This window comes from Chiroxiphia lanceolata, chromosome 22, assembly GCF_009829145.1.
Source record: "Chiroxiphia lanceolata isolate bChiLan1 chromosome 22, bChiLan1.pri, whole genome shotgun sequence".
In the NCBI taxonomy this organism is placed as follows: Eukaryota; Metazoa; Chordata; class Aves; order Passeriformes; family Pipridae; genus Chiroxiphia; species Chiroxiphia lanceolata.
The window spans coordinates 4,970,339-4,988,506 of record NC_045658.1 but is presented as its reverse complement, the minus strand read 5'-3'; the positions used below and the strand labels follow the sequence as shown (position 1 = coordinate 4,988,506).

General features: G+C 50.8%; 1 protein-coding gene across 2 annotated transcripts in view; it reads left to right on the top strand.

Moving 5' to 3' along the window:
• The window catches only part of NOC2L (NOC2 like nucleolar associated transcriptional repressor), a 42,928-nt gene that overhangs the window by 12,812 nt on the left and 11,948 nt on the right, over nt 1-18,168 (top strand). For both annotated transcript variants that reach the window (XR_004360641.1, XM_032708866.1), the window contains exons 12-16: nt 822-933; nt 6,983-7,096; nt 7,246-7,347; nt 12,063-12,206; nt 17,035-17,148. Coding sequence is in view for 1 of the 2 variants with exons in the window: in XM_032708866.1 (XP_032564757.1) it covers nt 822-933; nt 6,983-7,096; nt 7,246-7,347; nt 12,063-12,206; nt 17,035-17,148 (586 nt within the window). In the remaining variant the exon portion in view is untranslated. The remainder of the gene's footprint in view (nt 1-821; nt 934-6,982; nt 7,097-7,245; nt 7,348-12,062; nt 12,207-17,034; nt 17,149-18,168) is intronic.

Sequence of the window (18,168 nt, the reverse complement as noted above, 5' to 3'; positions counted from 1 at the left end):
CTCCATTCTCCCCTCTGCTCCTGGCTTATGTGGTGCTGGGGGAGCTGATCCTTCTCAGTCCCAGCCCGACAAAGGGAGTTGGCTCAACTCTTAATTAGCTGAGTGTGTAATGATTTGAAATGTGGGTGAAAGTAAGTCTGGCCTCTTCTTCCCCCTCCTCCATGCTGATTCCTGGCTGTTCAAATGTACAGTTGCCTCTCTGAAGGAGGTGGGAATAGCTCAGGAGGGCTGGAGAGAGCTGAACAGATCTGGCTGTGGGAGGTCACTCATTCCCACTCTGTCCTTCCAGACCTGCTGGTCACTGCTAGTCCAGCTCCTGCCCCAGTGACCTTCTACACTGAGAGGATCACTGTTCAAGTGTCAGCATGAACTCTGTGGGCACAAAGCCTGAGAAGGGAAACCTCTTCCTCCTCTGGTGTGCTGGGGGAGCTCTTTCCTTGGTCAGACTTGCTGCTTTAGACGGTCATTTCACTGCTGGTTCCTGCCACTTCCCCTGTGCTGGGAGCACGAGAGCCAAAAGTGTTGAACCTGACTAAACAGCATCCGTGACAAAACTTCATCTGCAAAGCTCTTGTAGCACTTTCTCCCAGCAGAAGCTGCGGGAAACCTGTGCTTTGGTCGGAGGAATTTGTGTGTTACTGTTACACCCTTAACGTGTGAGTTTTATTTCCCACTGTGGGATAGCTCGGTTTGCTGTGCAGTACTGAAGCTGTCTTTCTTCAGCAGAGCATGAAAGGCTCTTGAGTGCCACTGAAGGCTGCAGGTGCAGTTCCTGGATAAACTTGGCCTAATATCCTTTCTTTTTCCCCCCCCCTCTCTAGGCTGGTACCAACGAACCGTTTCTACCCTCTGCGCATGCACTGCATCCGTGCCCTTACCCTGCTGTCTGAGAACACCAGGACCTTCATCCCAGTGTTGCCATTTATCCTGGAGGTTAGTTTGCTTCCTGCTGACACCTTCTGCCTAATAAACACACTCACTACACCCACCAACAGCTCCAGAGATTTCCCACTTCTCTTACTGCCCTAAAATCCCTGGCAAACAGCATCAGACAATGTATTGTTTGGTGGGCAAATAGGATTAAACTCTTATTGGCCTGTTAGTTGCACCTGAGATCAGCTGGGTGCAAAAATATGTTCCTTGGTGGTTTCACTGATGCAGCTGGAGTGGGAAACAGGGGTTGCCAAAGAAGAGGTTCAGAGGCTCAGCTGGTTGAACTGGTTGCAGTGACTCCCTAAGCTGATGTGTTCATGCCTTAGCAAAAAGGAGTTCTTCCTAACTGCAGACGAAGGGGAATGGAAGAAAAAAGCCCTTCAGGAATTTAAAAATTATTTAGAAAGATCTCTGTGAGCGTAACCTGGCAAAATTGAGTATTTTTGGTGAAACACTGCTATTAAGGGACCATCCAGCTTTCCCACGTATCAGACATTTGACATCTCTCCACATCAGTCTTTCTAGTTTGGCTGCTGTGAGAAGGTAACACAGAAGTTTTGCAGCCAAATTTCACTGAAGAAGTGTGAGCAAGGCGGGGTGAGGAATGCAGGGAGCCCCAGGAGGTCAGCATGAGGCTGGACACTGAGGAGGAGGAGGAGGGAGGGAGGCTTCTATAATAAGAGCCCTGAGTCAGCCTGGCTCATTCCTAATCAGGTTTTGTTGAAGCAGAGGCCTTTGTGGTTTGGGGTTGTTGTAAATGTCCCTTGCAAACCACATCCTCAGCCTGTGGAAGGCAGTGATGTTTATAAACCTCCTCCCGACCTGTGTGGCTTTGCCATTCCCCTGCTTCCTTCCCCTTGGTCATGCGTGTTTGAAACTCTGCCAGCCAGATTTTGTGAGAGAGGCATCCCCCCTCTGGGGTCCTGGTGAGGATTCTCTCTCTGCTTTTTACTTTTTAGTGCTGTAAAGGTAAAACTTTTTCCCCTCGGGGCCTTCCCTCCCCTCTTCGTGTCCTGCCCCGACACCTCGTCTCTAATCTGAGGGTCAGGCCCCAGCCAGATGTTCCCACACTGCACTCAGAGCTTCCTCCCAGCTTCCTCCAGCCCCCAACCACATCCCATCCTGCTGGGTGTGTTTGTGAGGCACTGCTGGGCTCTGCTTGTCCAGGTGTGGTGACAAGGGACAGAAGGGGGCAGGGTAAATGAGTGCCTTAATTTCTATAACCCATGATTTCTGTAACTGTCACAATGTTAAACTCTCAAATCTCCCTGCAGCTGTCAGCCTTTCCCTTCTTCTTGTCTGTCTCCTGCAAGGGATCCCCCAAATAGTCTGTGGAGTTCCCAGGAGCATTCAGGACTGTTCCCTTTGTACTTTTGTCTCTTCCCAGCTCCCTCCTCCTCTCTGTCACAGAGGTAGCTGAACACTCTTAGAACCTTTAGAGTGTCTCCACAAGCTATCTTCAGGCAGGAATTGTATTCCAACTGTGCAGATGAGATGGCAGGAAGTGGGAAGTGACCTGTCCAAAGTCTGAGGGTGGCTGTGGTGATGCTGGGAGGAGAATCTGCACTCTGATGCCCAGCCATAGTGCTTTGACTATGAACCTGTTTGTGCCAGCTCACAAATTGAGCAGTGACTAAGTCAGTAGACACTAGTCCCATTCTACACCATGCCATGACCCAAAATCCATTTTAAGCCCATTATCCAAACCATCATGGGATGGAAGGATGTGATCAGTATGTTGGTGCTAAACAGGAGTGCACTTGGGGAGCATGATTTGGGTCTGAAAAGCCTTCCCAGCATAGGTTATGCTCCATTTGATGGGAAGGAGAAAAACTACCCTGTCACTGTTTCAGCTGAATCCAAGTGTGTGGAGTTCCTGACCCTGTGTTTTGGGCTCTACATGGCCTGAGAGTGTAGATTCTGTGAAGCTGTTCATGTAAGAAGTGACTGTGTAACTCAGCATTTCCCTTCTCCACCAAGGAAACCAAGTCCTTGCTGCCTCTTGTCTCAGCCCTCAGCAGCCCTGAATTGCTGCTGCACGTTCAGGAGGCACAGACTGAGCATTTGTGCATTCCCAGAGGCACAGGAATTCCCCAAGCCCCTGCCAATGGAAATGAGAGCTGGCTGCTTGATGCATCTTGACAAGGGGCTGATGCTCCCCAGCGTGGGCATCCAGCACTGTCTCCTCTCTGACTCTGCTTTCCAAGATGGAGCAAAAGCAGCAGCTTTGCTAAAATTACATCTTAGATAGGAAGGGGTGGCTTGGGAGAGAGTAGAGAGCAGGCAGGGGTTTATTTTTATACTGTTACTCCCCTTGAAAGGCCTGTGAGATCCCAATCTTCCTTTTTTCATCAGTTCACTTATTGTGTGACAGCCACTGGCTTCTGCAGCAGGAAAATTGGTGGCTCATCTGCTGGAAGGCAGGTGTGGATAGACAAGGTAGAAATCTCCCCCCAGGCAGACTTTTTATGCCAGTTTAAACCTGGCTTCCCCTGCAGAGGGATGGCAGAGTAGGTTAACCCTGACATGCTTAGGAAGGCCAGGAGTGTTTCACTTTGACACTTAAATGGCTGGAGTCTTGTTTTGGAGAAAATTCCCAGGAGCTTGGAGAGCAACATATATGGGAGTGGGCAGTGGAATGTGTTGCAGAAAATCAGCTGATGTGAAGATTGGAGAATGGATAAAGCTGGACACTGCCATACATTTAAACACTGGTCTGTTTAAAACACAGATCTTGTGTTTTCTACAAGACATGGACTCTGTCTCCTTTACACTGAGAGGAAAAACTGGAACTTTAGACAAAGCTGTACCAACTGAAGACTTATTTTTCCCTTTTCCTCATTCTCTTCCCTCCACCTTTGTATTGCAGCTCTTAAATTCTGGATCACAGCCCTGCAGGTACCAGGGCTGTTGAGGGAAATCATGCCTGACCAATCTAATGGGCTTCTGCACTGAGAGGATTGGCTCAGTGCATGAGGGGAGAGCAGTGCATGCTGTTTATCTTCTCTTTGTCAAGGTTTTTTGGATACCATCTCCCAGAACTTCCTCAGAAGACAAGCTGATGAATTGCAAACTGGATAAGCAGGCAGGTGTATTGACAGCTGAATTTCCTGGCTGAACTTCCAGGCTCCTGCTCTGATCAGTGGCATGAAATCCAGCTAGAGGCCAACCACCCACCCCAGGGATTGATGCTGGGGCTGATACTGGTTATCTTATTCATTAAGGGTTTGAATAGTGGGGCAGAGTGGCACCATCACCAAGCTTGCAGATGATATGAAGTTTGGAGGAGTTGATACACCAGATAAGTGTCCTGCACTACACAGAAAATGAAATACAGGAGGCCTGACTTATACACTGGAGGGGAAAAAAAACTACACAGAGAAACAAGAAATCCCCCAACAGTTTTATATGGTGATGTTAGAACAGATTGCCTAGATAAATAATGGAGTGTCTGTCCTTGGAGACATCCAGATCTGGCTGGACATGGCCCTGAGGTACCTGTTTGAGGTGACTTGCAGGGTGACTTCCAACCTTTTAATGTTTGTGACCAGCTTCTGCAGAAAGTTGGGCAGCTTGGCTGAACCTGACAATAAAATTGGACTTTGCCTGAGCAGCTTAACGAGACTGAGCCCTTCCCTCAGTGAAGTGGGAGACAGAAGTGACTGACAGACCTGAGGGAAAGCTGCAGGCCCAGCAATGTCCCTGCTTTGAGCTGGTCCGGGGCATCCAGCTTTGGGGTGATCAGAGCAGATGCCAGGAGGCTTTTCCTAGAGCCTGAGAGAAGGAAAAGGGATGGGGTGACAGAGTGGCAGTGCTGTGGTGCAGAGCTGGTTCTCTGGTTTGCACTCTGGCAGTGTAAACTGTGCATCCCAGCTCCTTTCCCACTGCCCACGTGGAAGTCATCTGTGAGCCCGGGAGTGCCAAAAATCCTCCTCCTTCCTGCCTGTGCTGCCCTGTCCTTCCCTCTGTCTGCTAGTGGTTATCACTTCAGCCAAACTGCTGGCTTGTGACGTTCTGTGGCCCTCTTAGTCCCTCATTATCACCTTCCCACCCTGCCACAGGATTCCTAGACATCAGTCATGCTCTCCCTCAGTCTCCCTGGTAGCTGATCCGTTCTGCACAGTCTTTTAAGATGGGAACCACATTTTTGTTTTCCCCTTCCCTACATGTCCTGACCTGGCTCCCCAGCTCCTCCTGGGTGACTTCCAAAGCCTCTGGTTGCATTTCCCTGCTTGCCTGGAGGCATGTTGGGATCCCACCGAGCCCGACTCCTCTCGCTTTAATGTGTCTGACCTCGGGGATCAATACTCCTGTTTTGGCCAAAGAAATAACGGTGCATAACGAGGTTTATAGCATCGATTCCCTAGGCAAGGGCTCTTTGTTTTCACAAGCCACCAAGCTTGTCCCTCCCTTCCAAATAACCTGGATTGACAAATAAAATGTAAAAAAATCAATAGTCGTCTCCATGCTTTTCTGGCCCGGGGGCACCGGTGTGACCTGAACACCCTCCCTTTCCTTCTCACCTCACCCTGGAGCAATCAGTGTGTGCCGCATCCCCACCTTGCTGGGCTGCTTGGGGTCTGATGATGGATGTGTTGCTGCTGCATAGAGGGAATGGAAATTATTTCCTGCTCAGGAGTGCAATTTAAAAGCGTTGGGCACAGGGAGAGGAGCTGTCAGCTGCTCTTGAGGTGTGCTCAGAAGTGTGGGTGGACAGGATGTGCTCCTCCTTCCCTCAGTGGTTGTCATCAGATATGCAAATGTTACCAGTTGTTGGCTCGTTTTTTATTTTTCTTTTTATTAGTTCCTATTGCCAGTGAACACCTCCCTTGATTGCAACTCGTGATCCCCTGATGGGGATCTCTGGGAATCTGGGTTTTTTTACGTTCTTACCATCTTTCCCCTCTGTCCCTAACAGGCATATTTGTATTGTTGCTTGTTTTATAACCCTTTTACTTGTCCCTGTATCCCACCTTCAGAGGAAGAACTGCACAACACACAGGATATTGGGACAGGGTACCCTGCTGTCTGCCCAGGGACCAAGGCAGATCCTGGCCCTCCCTGACTCGTGCTACCATTCCCCCAGTGAAGTTGGGAAACTCCCCCAAAAAGAATTTTGTAGTTGTTGCTCTTGATTACAATTTATTGAAGTTTTAAGGCAATAATGGCGTTGAGTTAAAACCAAATTTGAGATGCCACCCTGGAGAAACAGTCACGCACATATATGTGAACTTCTCTCTTTTCTGCTTTTTACCATGACCTTCTGTTCCATAAATCCTCCTCTCCCCAGCCATTATCATTAGACAAGCTCTGGAAAAACACAAAAGCAAAGGTGCAGGTCTGCCTTTGGACATTATATATGAGTCTGCTGGGCATCCAGCTGGGCCCTAGAGCTTGTGTCATCATTTTGATGGGAAGGGTGCAGGGTCTCCTCTCAGACTCGGGGAGGAGGCTCTTTTTTCTCCAAGTCTCTTGCTGTAAAATGGAATTTGTCCATGGAGAATAATATGCATGTATTGAAAGGCTGTTCAGCCATAATTGGTGCAAGGGGTGTTTGTGAAAAGGGCTTACTGGTCTTTGCTTCCTGGGACAATCTTTTCAGTGAATAGTGGAAGGGTAATGGGTTTGGTGTAAGCAGTGTTTGGTCTTGCTGTTGAAAAATCTTCTTACCTTAAGGGACAGCTCCAAAATCCACCCAGGCACTGAGGTCTGATCTTTCTGACTTTTAGAAACATGAGGCTGAGGAACAAACCTCCAGTTTCTTGCGCTGTTGCTTGTGTTTGTCTCCTTTTACCTCACACTTCTGTGACATCTTTCTCACTTGGGTCTCTGAAGCTCCAAGTGTGGTTGGTGTCTGCTCCCTGACTGTCCCCTAAATATCTCTTGGATATTTAGGAAAGCTGTGGGTTGGTGATCAGAGCAGGCAAGCAGGAATCAGGGTTTCTGGATTGTCTCCTCAGCTCTGCCACCAACTGCACGATCTCATTTGAGTCCTTTGGTGTTTGTTTTGTGGTGTGATCGTCTTTACAGTCATTTTTTTCTCCTCTAGGTCTTCCAACAAGTGGATTTCAACAAGAAGCCAGGGCGAATGAGTTCCAAGCCCATAAACTTCGCCGTGATCTTGAAGCTTTCCAATGCCAACCTGCAGGAAAAGGCCTTCAGAGTAAGTGGGGCCTCAGCAGCTTCTCTGGGACCCACAGAGCAGCACACAGTGACCTCTGTGCCCTGTCCCATAAGGCTGGAGACTCCTTTCCCAATCACTGTAGGGTTTGGTTCCTATGCAATATCTTTATTTCTGTTTCTCCTGCTCAGGATGGACTCATTGACCAGCTCTATGACCTGATGCTTGAGTATCTCCACAGCCAAGCCCACAGCATTGGCTTCCCAGAGCTGGTTCTGCCCACTGTCATTCAGGTAAGGTGTGAAACACCTCTTGGTCATGCCATGAGTGTGTACAGGGCAGGGATAAAGTCATTGAAGCTGACAGTGAACTCAAGATGGCCCTCAAAATGAGGGGAGAGCCGTTCACCTTTTAATCTTAATTTTTATTTGTGTTTTGGGGAGTTCTCAGGGAGGAATAGAGGCATCGCATCTAAGTAGGAGGCTGAAGGTAGGTGAAAGTGGCTGTGGAGTTTGCCACTTCTGGGGAACCAAAGTGGAGCAGAGGCTGCATGACTGCTGTGGGGATGGGGTTTGGGATGGGGAACTCAGGTGAGTTCTTGGTATTCAGAGTTGTCTGAATTGCTGTGTGGTCTCAGAGCAGTACCTGTGCTCTGAGCCCGTGCTTTTCCTTGCCTTCAGCCTCCCCGAGGTGCTCTCCACAAGATGGCAATGTTCCCTCCTCTCTCCAGCCACCGGGGCACTTTCTCCCGGAGTCCCTCCACACAACACAGTGCAATTCTTGTCTCCATCCCTCCTCCTTGCTGCCCCTCACAGCAGTGCTGCACAGCAGTCTCCTTTGCCTCTCCCCTGGCATTCCATGGTGCAGGGTGCTCTTCCTGGCCACTTCCCTGGTTTTGTACCTTACTGTCCACAGTAAAACAGCCCAGTAGTGCAGTGCATCCCTACTGTGCATTATCCTTCCCTGATACCTTGCTGGCTGAGTGACTCTAGTTTCAAATGAGCCATGACCTCTCTGCTTTGAATAGTAAGATTATTACTGAATCAGAGAATACTGTGATTTGGAAGGGACCCATGAGGATCAGCAATCCCACCCTGTCCCTCAGAGCATTGTCCAAACTCTCTGGCTGCTCTGGCAGCCTTGGGGCCGTGCCCACTGCCCTGGGGAGCCTGTTCAGTGCCCTCTGGGGGAAGAACCTTTCCCTGGAATCCGACCTAACCCTGCCCTGACACAACTCCAGCCATTCCCTCAGGTCCTGTCACTGGCCACACAGAGCAGGGATCCAGTGCTGCCCCTCATGAGGAAGCTGCAAACAGCACTTTTCAGTGTAAATATTTTGGAACATGTTCCCTCCCTTCCTCCAACCCTCTCTATTCTCACTCAGGAGTGGCAGGTGCCACACAGCTCTGGCAGAGGGCTGCTGTCCTGCCCTCCACAGGGACACGAACCCCAGCTTGTTTGGTGCCTGCCACGAGCCCCTGTGTGCCTGCACACCTTGTTGCTGTCACACCTCTGGTTGACATGGGAGCAGTGGTTGTGCCCCTCGGGCTGCTTGGGAGGCAGATCTCCGCGTGTGCAGCAGCCTGGCATCTGTCAGGCACACGGCTCTTGGCCGGGGCCACCAGCCTGGCACAGCCCAGCGCTGGCTGGCAGGGGCTGCCTTGGCTAATGTGAGCTGACAGGCCCTCTCTGTGCATCAGAGCAGCTCCTGTGCTCGCTGGCTGTGCATGCTCCTCACTTTTTTGGCAGCAAACAAGGCCCTCTCCTCCCAGCCAGCAGCTATTGGGAGCATCGGAGCTGTCGGAGCCGATGTTCTGGCTGGAGTGAGAAGCGGCTGACGGCCCTCTGGCACCGAGCACCTCGTGGCTTCCAAACACACCCTGGGACCAGCCTGGGTTCCTGCAGAGGATTGATGCTATCGGGTTCCTCTTTGGCTGCCACTAACCGCAGCCTCGTGGCGTCTGCCGGGCTGGGGTGCTTGAGGTTTAGCTTCCCAAAATCTCGGAGCCTTCGGGAAGGCGTGGGGGGGGGAGAGGAGAGGCTTTTCTCCTGGAGCAGTTCCAGTTAACTGTAAAAATCCATCTGTCCTGACACTCCCTCCCTGGTGAGCTCACGCTTCTCTCAGCACCATCGCGCAGGGGCTGCGTTCCAGCTGGCCAGGGCTGCCTTCCTCCTCCTCCTCCTTCTCCTCCTCCTCCTCCTCCTCCTCCTCCTTCTCCTCTGGTCAGCGGCTCTGGGAGAAGCTGGGCTGAACTGCCTTCAGACTCAACTTTCCAACCTCCTCCTTGCCTGGAAGGCAGGAAGCACCCCCGGCAGATCAAAGGAAAGGAGAGCCCAGGGGGGACGGGAGATGGTTCAAAGCTGCCCCAGGGGCGACCCCATGGTGGTCACTGCCTCCATGGGCTGGTGAGGAGCTCAGTGCAGAGCCTCTGGATGCTTGGAAGAGCCTCCTCCCTCCTCTAGAGCCCTGACAGGCATCACAGAGCAGAGGTGGGAGGTTAGAGGGGGGAAAAACTGGCACTGCTGAGGGGTAGGCAGTGGTGGTGGAGGCAGGAGATGGCACGATCCAGGCTTGGCTTGCAGTGAGACAGAAGGGCAGGAGGTGCTGGGCTGCCTTGCCAGCAGCCACTCCTGCTGCTGCTCACTCTGTCCCCAGTTCAATACTCCTCCTTCTTTTTGTGAGCAGGGGTTTGGGCATGATTTGGGTTCCCTGCAGGACGTGCCCAGCCGCTTCAGATCATTTCTAGTTTCCTGCATCACTTACAGTAAGAGGAGCTGGGGTTTTGCTGTGGTCTCTGCTGGTGTAAACCTTTGGTTGGCAGTTAGACAGAATCAATCCCACTAATCACAGAGCTGCTTAGCTGGGGTGGGAGATCTTGATGACATATATCCACACACATTTATGTCCTGATTGCTTTTATTCTGGAAAGATATGACTTATATTTGGCAGAGCGGGAAAAGGCATACACAGACCCTTTTTCTCTCTCTGTCCTTTATCTTCTTTTACCTCCCTGGTTGTGTTCCCTGCCTCTTAACACGGGACTGAGATCTCATTACGTTTCATTAATATCTGTGGCAGATAGTGGTGGGACTGTGAGGGATTGCAAGGCTGGGAGAGGGGAGGGGGGGGGGAAGCAGAAATGAAGCACAGGGGCTGTGAGAGCAAACACACAGCACCAAACTGCACTGATAGAGCCTGAGATTTCACAGGATTTCTGGTGACACTTCTGCAAGGGAAGAAAAATGATAATGTATGTGGCAGCGGATGAAATGGATCTGGGGCTGCAGCTGTGGGGATCAAGTGAGATAAATCGAATGACAAATGCATCTCTCAGTGGAGATAAATATGCAGCACCTATAAAAAATAAATATTTTAGGAAGGGGGGGAGTGAGGGTAGGACAGGCTTCGTCAGCAGGAGAATAGTTTTGCTGATGGTTTCTTTGTACTGGTTTGATGGGCTGTGTGCTTTGTGGAAAGCAGGGAAGGTCTCTGTTTTAAATCCCATTTTTCTGAGATGGTTGTGTGATGGCAGGTGGGTGTGTGCTGGGGATAAAGGGACGAGGGAAGTCCCTGCTGCTGGTTAATGGGGGAGATCCTCCATGTGTGTCACAGACAGCAGGTCCTGCAGCAACATACCCATCAGGAGAGCAGTGCCCTGGCAGAGAGGGGCTGGGTGTGACTGTCACCTCTTGATTAACATTTAAAACCTCCCCACTTGGCATGTAACATCAAGCCAAGGCTTCACAGGAGGGAGACATCTTCATCCTTCTCCCAGTTCTGTCTTTTGAGGCAGAACATTTGAAGCCATGGGTAGGGGAGGCAGTAATGTATTTGCTGACTGGAAACCCTTTATCTCTATCATGATAGCATCTGCAGGCCCCAGCTGAGATGAAGGTTCCATTGTGGTTAACCATTTTCTTTTGCCTTATTGGATCTCTTTCTCTAAATCAAGTGTCTGTGTTGTGTGTGTGTGTGTGTATTTATATATGGGTCTAGCAAAGAGCTTGACCTGCAGAATTTGGACAGCACTCCAGAGGCTTGTCTTGGAGTTGGTGAAAACTGTTAGCAGACAGAGTAGTAAACTGGAATTCAAGGCATGAGTCAATGTGGACACCCCCATCTTTCATTCTGTCATCAGGAGCATCCACTGCTGCCTCAGCTTTTATCTTGGAGGTGTCAGAGCAGTGCAGTGGTGTTGGAGAGTTATTTTGTAGATTTTTATGTGGTGGGGGTGTGGGTTTGAACCCTCAGAAAGTCAGTGGTGCCAGTTGGAGCCGGGTTGGTGCACTCAGACATGGAGCCAATCTCACCTTGCTGACTCTGTCCTGACCCACCTGGAGCAGCACCAAAGGATGCTAAAGGCCTTTACTCCCAGCCCATACACACACCCCACCCCAATTTTAAATCTCTTTTCAAACTCTGCCTTCAATCCCAGCCATCAGCCTCACCCACAGCCCACTGTATTTGATATTCCCATCCCAATATCGACTGATGTTCCCCACAGACAGCTTTCCCCATTCCAATCCTGGCTTCCCTGGGCCTCTGGCCATTTAGTATCCACTGTTATTCCTGGTGTTCATGCATCTGGTCCACAGTCCTCCTCATTATTTGACAGAGCAGGAGACAGAGCTATTGTAACTGCAACAGCAGCTGGAAGTTGAAGCCCCAAGAGCACAGACTTTTTCCTCCTGGCTGCTTGAACTCCACTGATCCATCTTTTTCAGAACAAAGTAGTGTTAAAGGGTGCAAAACAGCTGGTTTTGAGCAAGGCCCCTGCTGTGGGTAACATAGAAACATCTGGCCCATCACTGCAGCTCTTTGCACCCTCCCAGCCCAGGGAGGCAGGACCCCCCAGGCCTGATCTGGGCGATACCCTGGAATGTGGGATGAATTAAAGGGAAAAGATGCCCCGGTGCTGTCACTGCGGGTGGGAAGTGCTTTTTCTTTGTGCTGTTTATGAAAACTCTCATATTGCTTTCATTCTTCCTCTCCTTTTCCTCCTCCCAGCTGAAATCCTTCCTGAAGGAGTGCAAGGTTGCCAACTACTGCAAGCCCATCCGGCAGCTCCTGGAGAAGCTGCAGGAAAACTCTGCCTACATCTCCAGCAAGCGCCAGAGAGCCGCCTTCGGCGTGGCCAGCAGGGAGGCTGTGGTGAGTCCTGCTGCTTCCATGTGGCCTTCCTGGAAAGGCAGCCAGGCTCTGGATGCTGGGCTGAGCTTGTGGCAGCGGGGGGGAGGAGGAGGAGGAGATCCTGGAAACGGTGGGGCAGATGTTCACAAACAACCGAGCCCCGGCAAGGCTGAGCAGCCAAAAGCCTCATGGAAAACACAGCCCATAAATTGTATCCTTCTGTTGTTTGTAAAGCACACACATGCATGGAAATGCCTTGCTTTGCTGGGGCATTGCCTTTGCTGGGAAGTTTTCTTTCAGCATCCCATCCCTGATGAGGAAGGTGCTCAAAGTGATGGGGGCATTCTGCCACCTTTGCAAGCCCAATAACGGGTGAGCTGTGTGTGTCCTCTCTGTGAGAGGAAGTAGGGAGACTGGCTCTTCCTTGCCTGGCAGGAGGGAGGTGAAAATATCTCTGTCTGCAAGGTGATTGACGGGTCAGAGCAGTCTCTGTGGCCACATGGTTTATTGGAAAGTCTGGAGTTCTGCATCGTTGGAAGCTCCACCCGTTGGCATGGAGCTGAGCACGGAGCAGCAGTGCAGTGCAGACTAATGTGTCTGCAGACACTGAGGGGCAGAGGCTGCAGGAAAATCAGCCACTGAAATCCTGGCATATCAGTGCCAGGACACAGCAGTGCTATTCTGGGATTAAGGGGTTTGGTGGGACTGGGTTTGACGTGACTAAGCAGTCTTTGGTTCTGTAAATGCCAGTCTGGGTTGGGCTGGTTTGTGTCCTGTCTGGAGTGAGGCAGTCTGGGGTTTGTTGGTTTGTATTTTTGTGGGCAGTGCTGTGACCACCCACCCACTGCAGAGGCAGAGATTTCAACCTCCCGGGCTCTCCATGAAATGGATGAGCTGGGGAAGGTCTTTAGCTAAACAAAAACAGGGTTTCCAACAACTCTGCCACTGTCTGCTTTTCCCAGCAGCTCTGGCTGCAGTGCCTTGTGTAAGAACCAAATGATTATTTTAACATCTTGCTGCCTGGGTGTCTCCTGGTTGGTGCACCTGCTTTCCCAGGGATGTCTGGGTGACATCAGTGTGAAACAGGAGGGGCTGGCTCTGGAGTGGCATCAACAGGCACCTGCCTTGAGTAAAGGAGGCTGGTTAAGGGAAGGACACCAGTTTGCCAGGCAGGTTTGGGGACTGCTGTTCTGCCATTTCAGGGGATAGAGTGAAGTGCTGCTCATGGAGGACGCCAGGATTGCCTGTGCAAAGTGCATTTCTGCACCACTGTGGTGGTGTCCTGTGGGAGGAGGGAGCCTTCCCTTCATTTGCTGAGATATCAGTGCTCCTGTGAGCAGAGGAAACAGCCCACTCAGCACTTCTGTGGGGTGGAAAAGCCACAGTGGCTTATCTTTTGTGCCCAGAATCCAGGCTGGGCCTGTGTTTTCCCCTTACACCTTTGCAAGCAGATGGTGTAGATTCCCAAGAAGGGCCAAAGCTCCTATGGAGGCTGGGCTTCCCAAAAGGATTTGGAGTGTCCCTCGAAGTCTGGGTTGTTTCCAAGCTGTGTGGGGCATTGGCACCTCTCCTGAGCAAACACTGCCAGAGAAGGGAAGGGAAGGAGGGCTGAGGGAAGGGGAGGTATGTGCATGTCCCCCTTGCCAGCAGGAGCAATTGAAAGCAAATGCTCTCTGGTTTTCCCATGCATTTGTCCTTGTTCCACTGTGGAAGCCCAAATTCTAAGCTAATTCGTTCGGCAATGTGCCAAAATGTGGCTGTCATGGGGAATTACAGAGTGGTGGGTGTGCTTTGGAAAGGGGGATTTTACCTGAGGGACTGTTTCTAAGAAGAAATGGCCTGGGGATTGAACTTAATGCTGTGGGGTTGCAATGTTTAACTTCACATGGAGGGACTGTGGAAGGATCCCTCCTCACATCCCAGGAACTGTGGTATGGAGGGACATGCACACCAGATGTGTTCAGCCTGATTTCCTCCTTATTATTTTGAGAACTTTACTTTTTTATTGTCATTGTTAAGAATGAAGAGCCAGTGGTTTTTTTTTTTTTTTTGAGAGCACAGTGCTAATAGGTTACTATAATAATTAAGGTCTTTATGAGGGAGAGCCAAGAAAAGTGGAGCCTGCAGCTGAAGTTGGATCCAGATGCTTAATGTGCTGCTGTGATTTTTGGTTCCTCTACACTGGTGTGGGCCCTGGATTGGCAGGGGAAGATGCAGGGAAGGAGAAGGACCTGCAGTGTGTGCTGGGCTCCCCATCAGACCCCTGTGCTGAGCTGGGGACCCCTCGTTTTGAGAGCAGTGCAGCCCCTCAGGCTGTCACGCTTCATGAAAGGGGAGGTGAGGGAGTGAGCTGGTGGAAAGCTTTGCCTCCTTTCCATGGCATTTCCAGATCTTCTTTGTTCATCCCCATCTCACATTTCAGATTGAAAGCTTTTCTGGAGGGTGATATTTTTGTTGCTGTGCAGGGCTTAGTCCATGCGGGGTGTTCCCTGACAGCAGAGTGATGCAAAAGCTGCAATAGGAGGAGAATTCCAAAAGGTTAAAGTGGGTGGGATGGCATCCCCTCTCTCAAAATTCCCAGTGAGGTGTTCTGACTAGACAAATGCGATTGTTTTAATGGTCTTCTTTATCTCTGGGTTCCAGCACACTTGCAAACCAAAAGAGCTGTATCAGGCAGAACAAACACTTCCCTCTCTGTAAGAAGAGCCTTTCTCAGAAGCTGTCCATACCAAGCAGCCTCAACAAATCACCTGATTACAGCTGGCAGCACGAGCCGAGCCTGATCTATAAGCTGGGTGCCTTTGTGCTGCTCAGGAATTGCTGCTCTGGCCAGAGGGGTGGGTTGGGTGGGCAGGGAGGCCGTGCTGGGTCTGCAGGGTGGTGTTGGCACTGGTGTCAGCACATTGGCTGTGCTGCTGGGGAGGAGGCATGGGCTCCAGCCCTGCAGACCTGGAGATGTGCTGCAAACAGTCCAGGGGGGTTGGGAGCCTGGGACTGAGATTCCCAGAAAGGGTGTGTTTGGCAGTGTGGATGGTGCCTGCTGTAGGTGCATAAATGTGCTGTTGGAGCTGGGCAATGTTTGATTGCCAAGCTCAGAGTACCAGCAGCAGAGACCACAGGTCACCTCCACTTCCCTCCCAGGGATGGGCCAAATCAGGACCTGGTGTAGGCTGATGCATTTCCCTTCACACCACAGACTGAGTGCTTGGTTCCTGGCGTGAGCTGGGGGCTCTGTGCTGCTGTCCATGCACAGTCCTGCTCTTCAGCCAACCTTCTCCCCATGCCTTGGCTCACAGCCTGCAGCCTCCACCCCACAGCTCCCTCCTTTTGGGGCTCAGCTCCCCAGGAGCAGTTGCTTTGAGATCTGCTGAAGAATATTTAAGCTGCTGCCATGTTTTCTGCTGTGAGGATGGTCTGGCTTTTCATTCTCACCCCCAGTCAGGAGCATTGTGTACACACAGCTGCCCATACAGAGCTCTGCAGTTTTCCCAGCCCTGGATTCAGGATACTCCTTTTGGATCTGTGCTGACCTTTGGGTGTATCTATGCTAAGCTTTATTCCTGTTGCTCATTCCCTTCCTCCTCTGCCTGTTTCAATTCCTGCTTACTATATGTCATGTCTTTCTGCTTAGATTAGGTTGACTTTTTTTACTGTGGGGTAACACAAAGCCTCTGGGCTCTGTGGTGATCCAGGTAACAGTTCTGTGGGGTTTTTTAGTAAAGGGATGTTGGCAGGTTAAGAAGAATGTTTCTAATATGACATAGCAGCACCCCCTTTCAGCACTGACATGCCAGATGATTGAAGCATAAAAGAATTTTTAACCATTTAATTGGCTTCCCACCATTTAGGGTGTCTGCACCTCCTTATTCTCCCCGCTTGGGCAGCGGAAAACAGGCTCTGCACTTCTTCATGCTCTGCTCTCTCCAGGCTGGGATGAGTCCAAGACCCTGCAGGGGAATGTTTGTTTCAAAAATAAACACTTGGCTGTGGAACAGGGGGAACAGGCAATCAGACATTTTTGGTACTTAGAGCTTGTAAGTGCTCGTGTGATGTTTTCCTGAATTAAAAGCAAGGACTGAGCAGGTGATCAGGTGCCTTCATTGAAGGAGCAGGGAATAGAGATTTTGTCCTGATAGATCCTCTGGTCTGTCCCTTTTTTATTCCTCCCCTCAAGTTTCAGTTGAAGTAATTCCTTTCCCAGTACAGCAGCTGCATCATCTGCCTTGACTTCTTTGTTGGCATCTTCTCACTGCAGCCAGAGCAGAAGTGAATGTTCAAGGCCAGGAGAGTAACAGTGGATCCCAGGGGGCATTGACTCATTTTAGGAGAACCTCTTGTGAGTTCTCAGCAACTCTGAGAATCAGACCTCGCCTGGAAGGCAGAAATAGGAATCTGGGAACCCACATTTCATGCTGAAACAGTCTGATCTTCCATAAGCTAATGCATCATATAAACCACCATGGATGCTCCTTCGTGAGGACTTCGTGCTGTCCTTCAGTGCCACTGGTGTCCTGTGCTTTGGCATCACATTATTAAGCTGTTTCATTGTCCAACCTGTCCCTTTCAGCTTTTGGCTTCCTCTGGTTTCCCTGCAGTGCTCAGGCCTTGCTTTCCCTAAGGAGAGCTGTCAGTCACAACCACTTCTGGCTCAGTGGTTGCTTAAATGACTGTGGCTGAAGTCACACTTAGCCCTCCTTGCATTCTTAGTTGTGGTTGCCAACTTCTACCCATAAGCTGGGAAAGTGTGGTTTGGGAAAGGGTCTTAACCTCGTGCTCTTGACTCCCTGTGTCTGCCAAAATGGAAAAGTGCTTTGAAAACCTTTAAATTTGTACCCCCTTCTCTCCCCAGGAACAATGGGAGAAGCAGGTCAAAGAGGAGGGGACACCTCTGACCAAGTATTACACTCAGTGGAAGAAGCTGAGGGAGAAGGAGATACAACTGGAAATCAGTGGCAAAGAAAGGGTAAGTGCTAAATCCCTGATTTACTGGGCATCATCTGTGCCATGGGAAGACAAGAGCCACGTCCTGGCAGCAGCAGGGTGGTAAGCACCCATGGTAGGGGTGGCTGGTTGTGAGGTGGGCCTTGCTGTCTGGACAGAAGTGCCCAGACAACCATTTCCCACATCTCCTGCCCAAGGGAAGGCTCCTTGGCCACTCCAGGATGCAGGAGGAGGGGGTGGGAGCTCCATTAGGAGTCCAAAGGAAAGCTGTCTCGATGCTAATGCAATGAAAGTGGCTGAGCCAGGCTCCTGGCCAGGCAGCAGGAAACAGATATAATTGGTGTCTCCAGTGTATGCTGGGGAACAATTAAAATAATCGATGGGACATGAGGATGATTGGCTCCCAGACGAGTCCCAGGGTGTGGTAGGAGACCTGGGAGATCCTACAAATGCTCAGTACTGTAGAGCAGGCTCAGAGAAGGGCAGGAGGCTGAAAATCCCCGGGGCAGCCATGCAGAGGGAACAAAAAGCACACTGTGTGCTGGGCAAAGAATGTGGCCTTTGCAGAGAGGAAACTGGGAGGGAGGGCTAAGAAACAGCGAGAAGTGATGGCTGTGAGTGGGGTTAATCTGCCCAAAACTGGCCCTGCTGGTGTGATTAGACACCTTCCTGGTACTGAAGCAGCTTTCACAAGGGGAGAGATCAGCCCTCAGTGCAGACAAGCCCCTGTATTCTATTAACTGGAGGAGGGGAGCTGGAGCTCCTTGGGGTGTCCAGGACCAGCTGAGGTGGAGAAGGACACTGCTTTCATATAGCAAGGCTCAAGAAACCAGGGAAAGTGTGAAAGGCAGTGACAGGGGCTTGTTTTCTGTTGCAGAAAGTGGGCTGAGCAGATAGACTGCAGAGAGAGGCAGAATTTGGAGTCAGAGTCTTGGAAAGGCCCGTGGCTGCCTGGCATCTCTGCTTGGTGAATGGGGCTGTTGTGTGCCTCGGTGGGGACTGGTAGTTTAATGATGCAGCATTGTGAGCCCCAGCAGGAGAG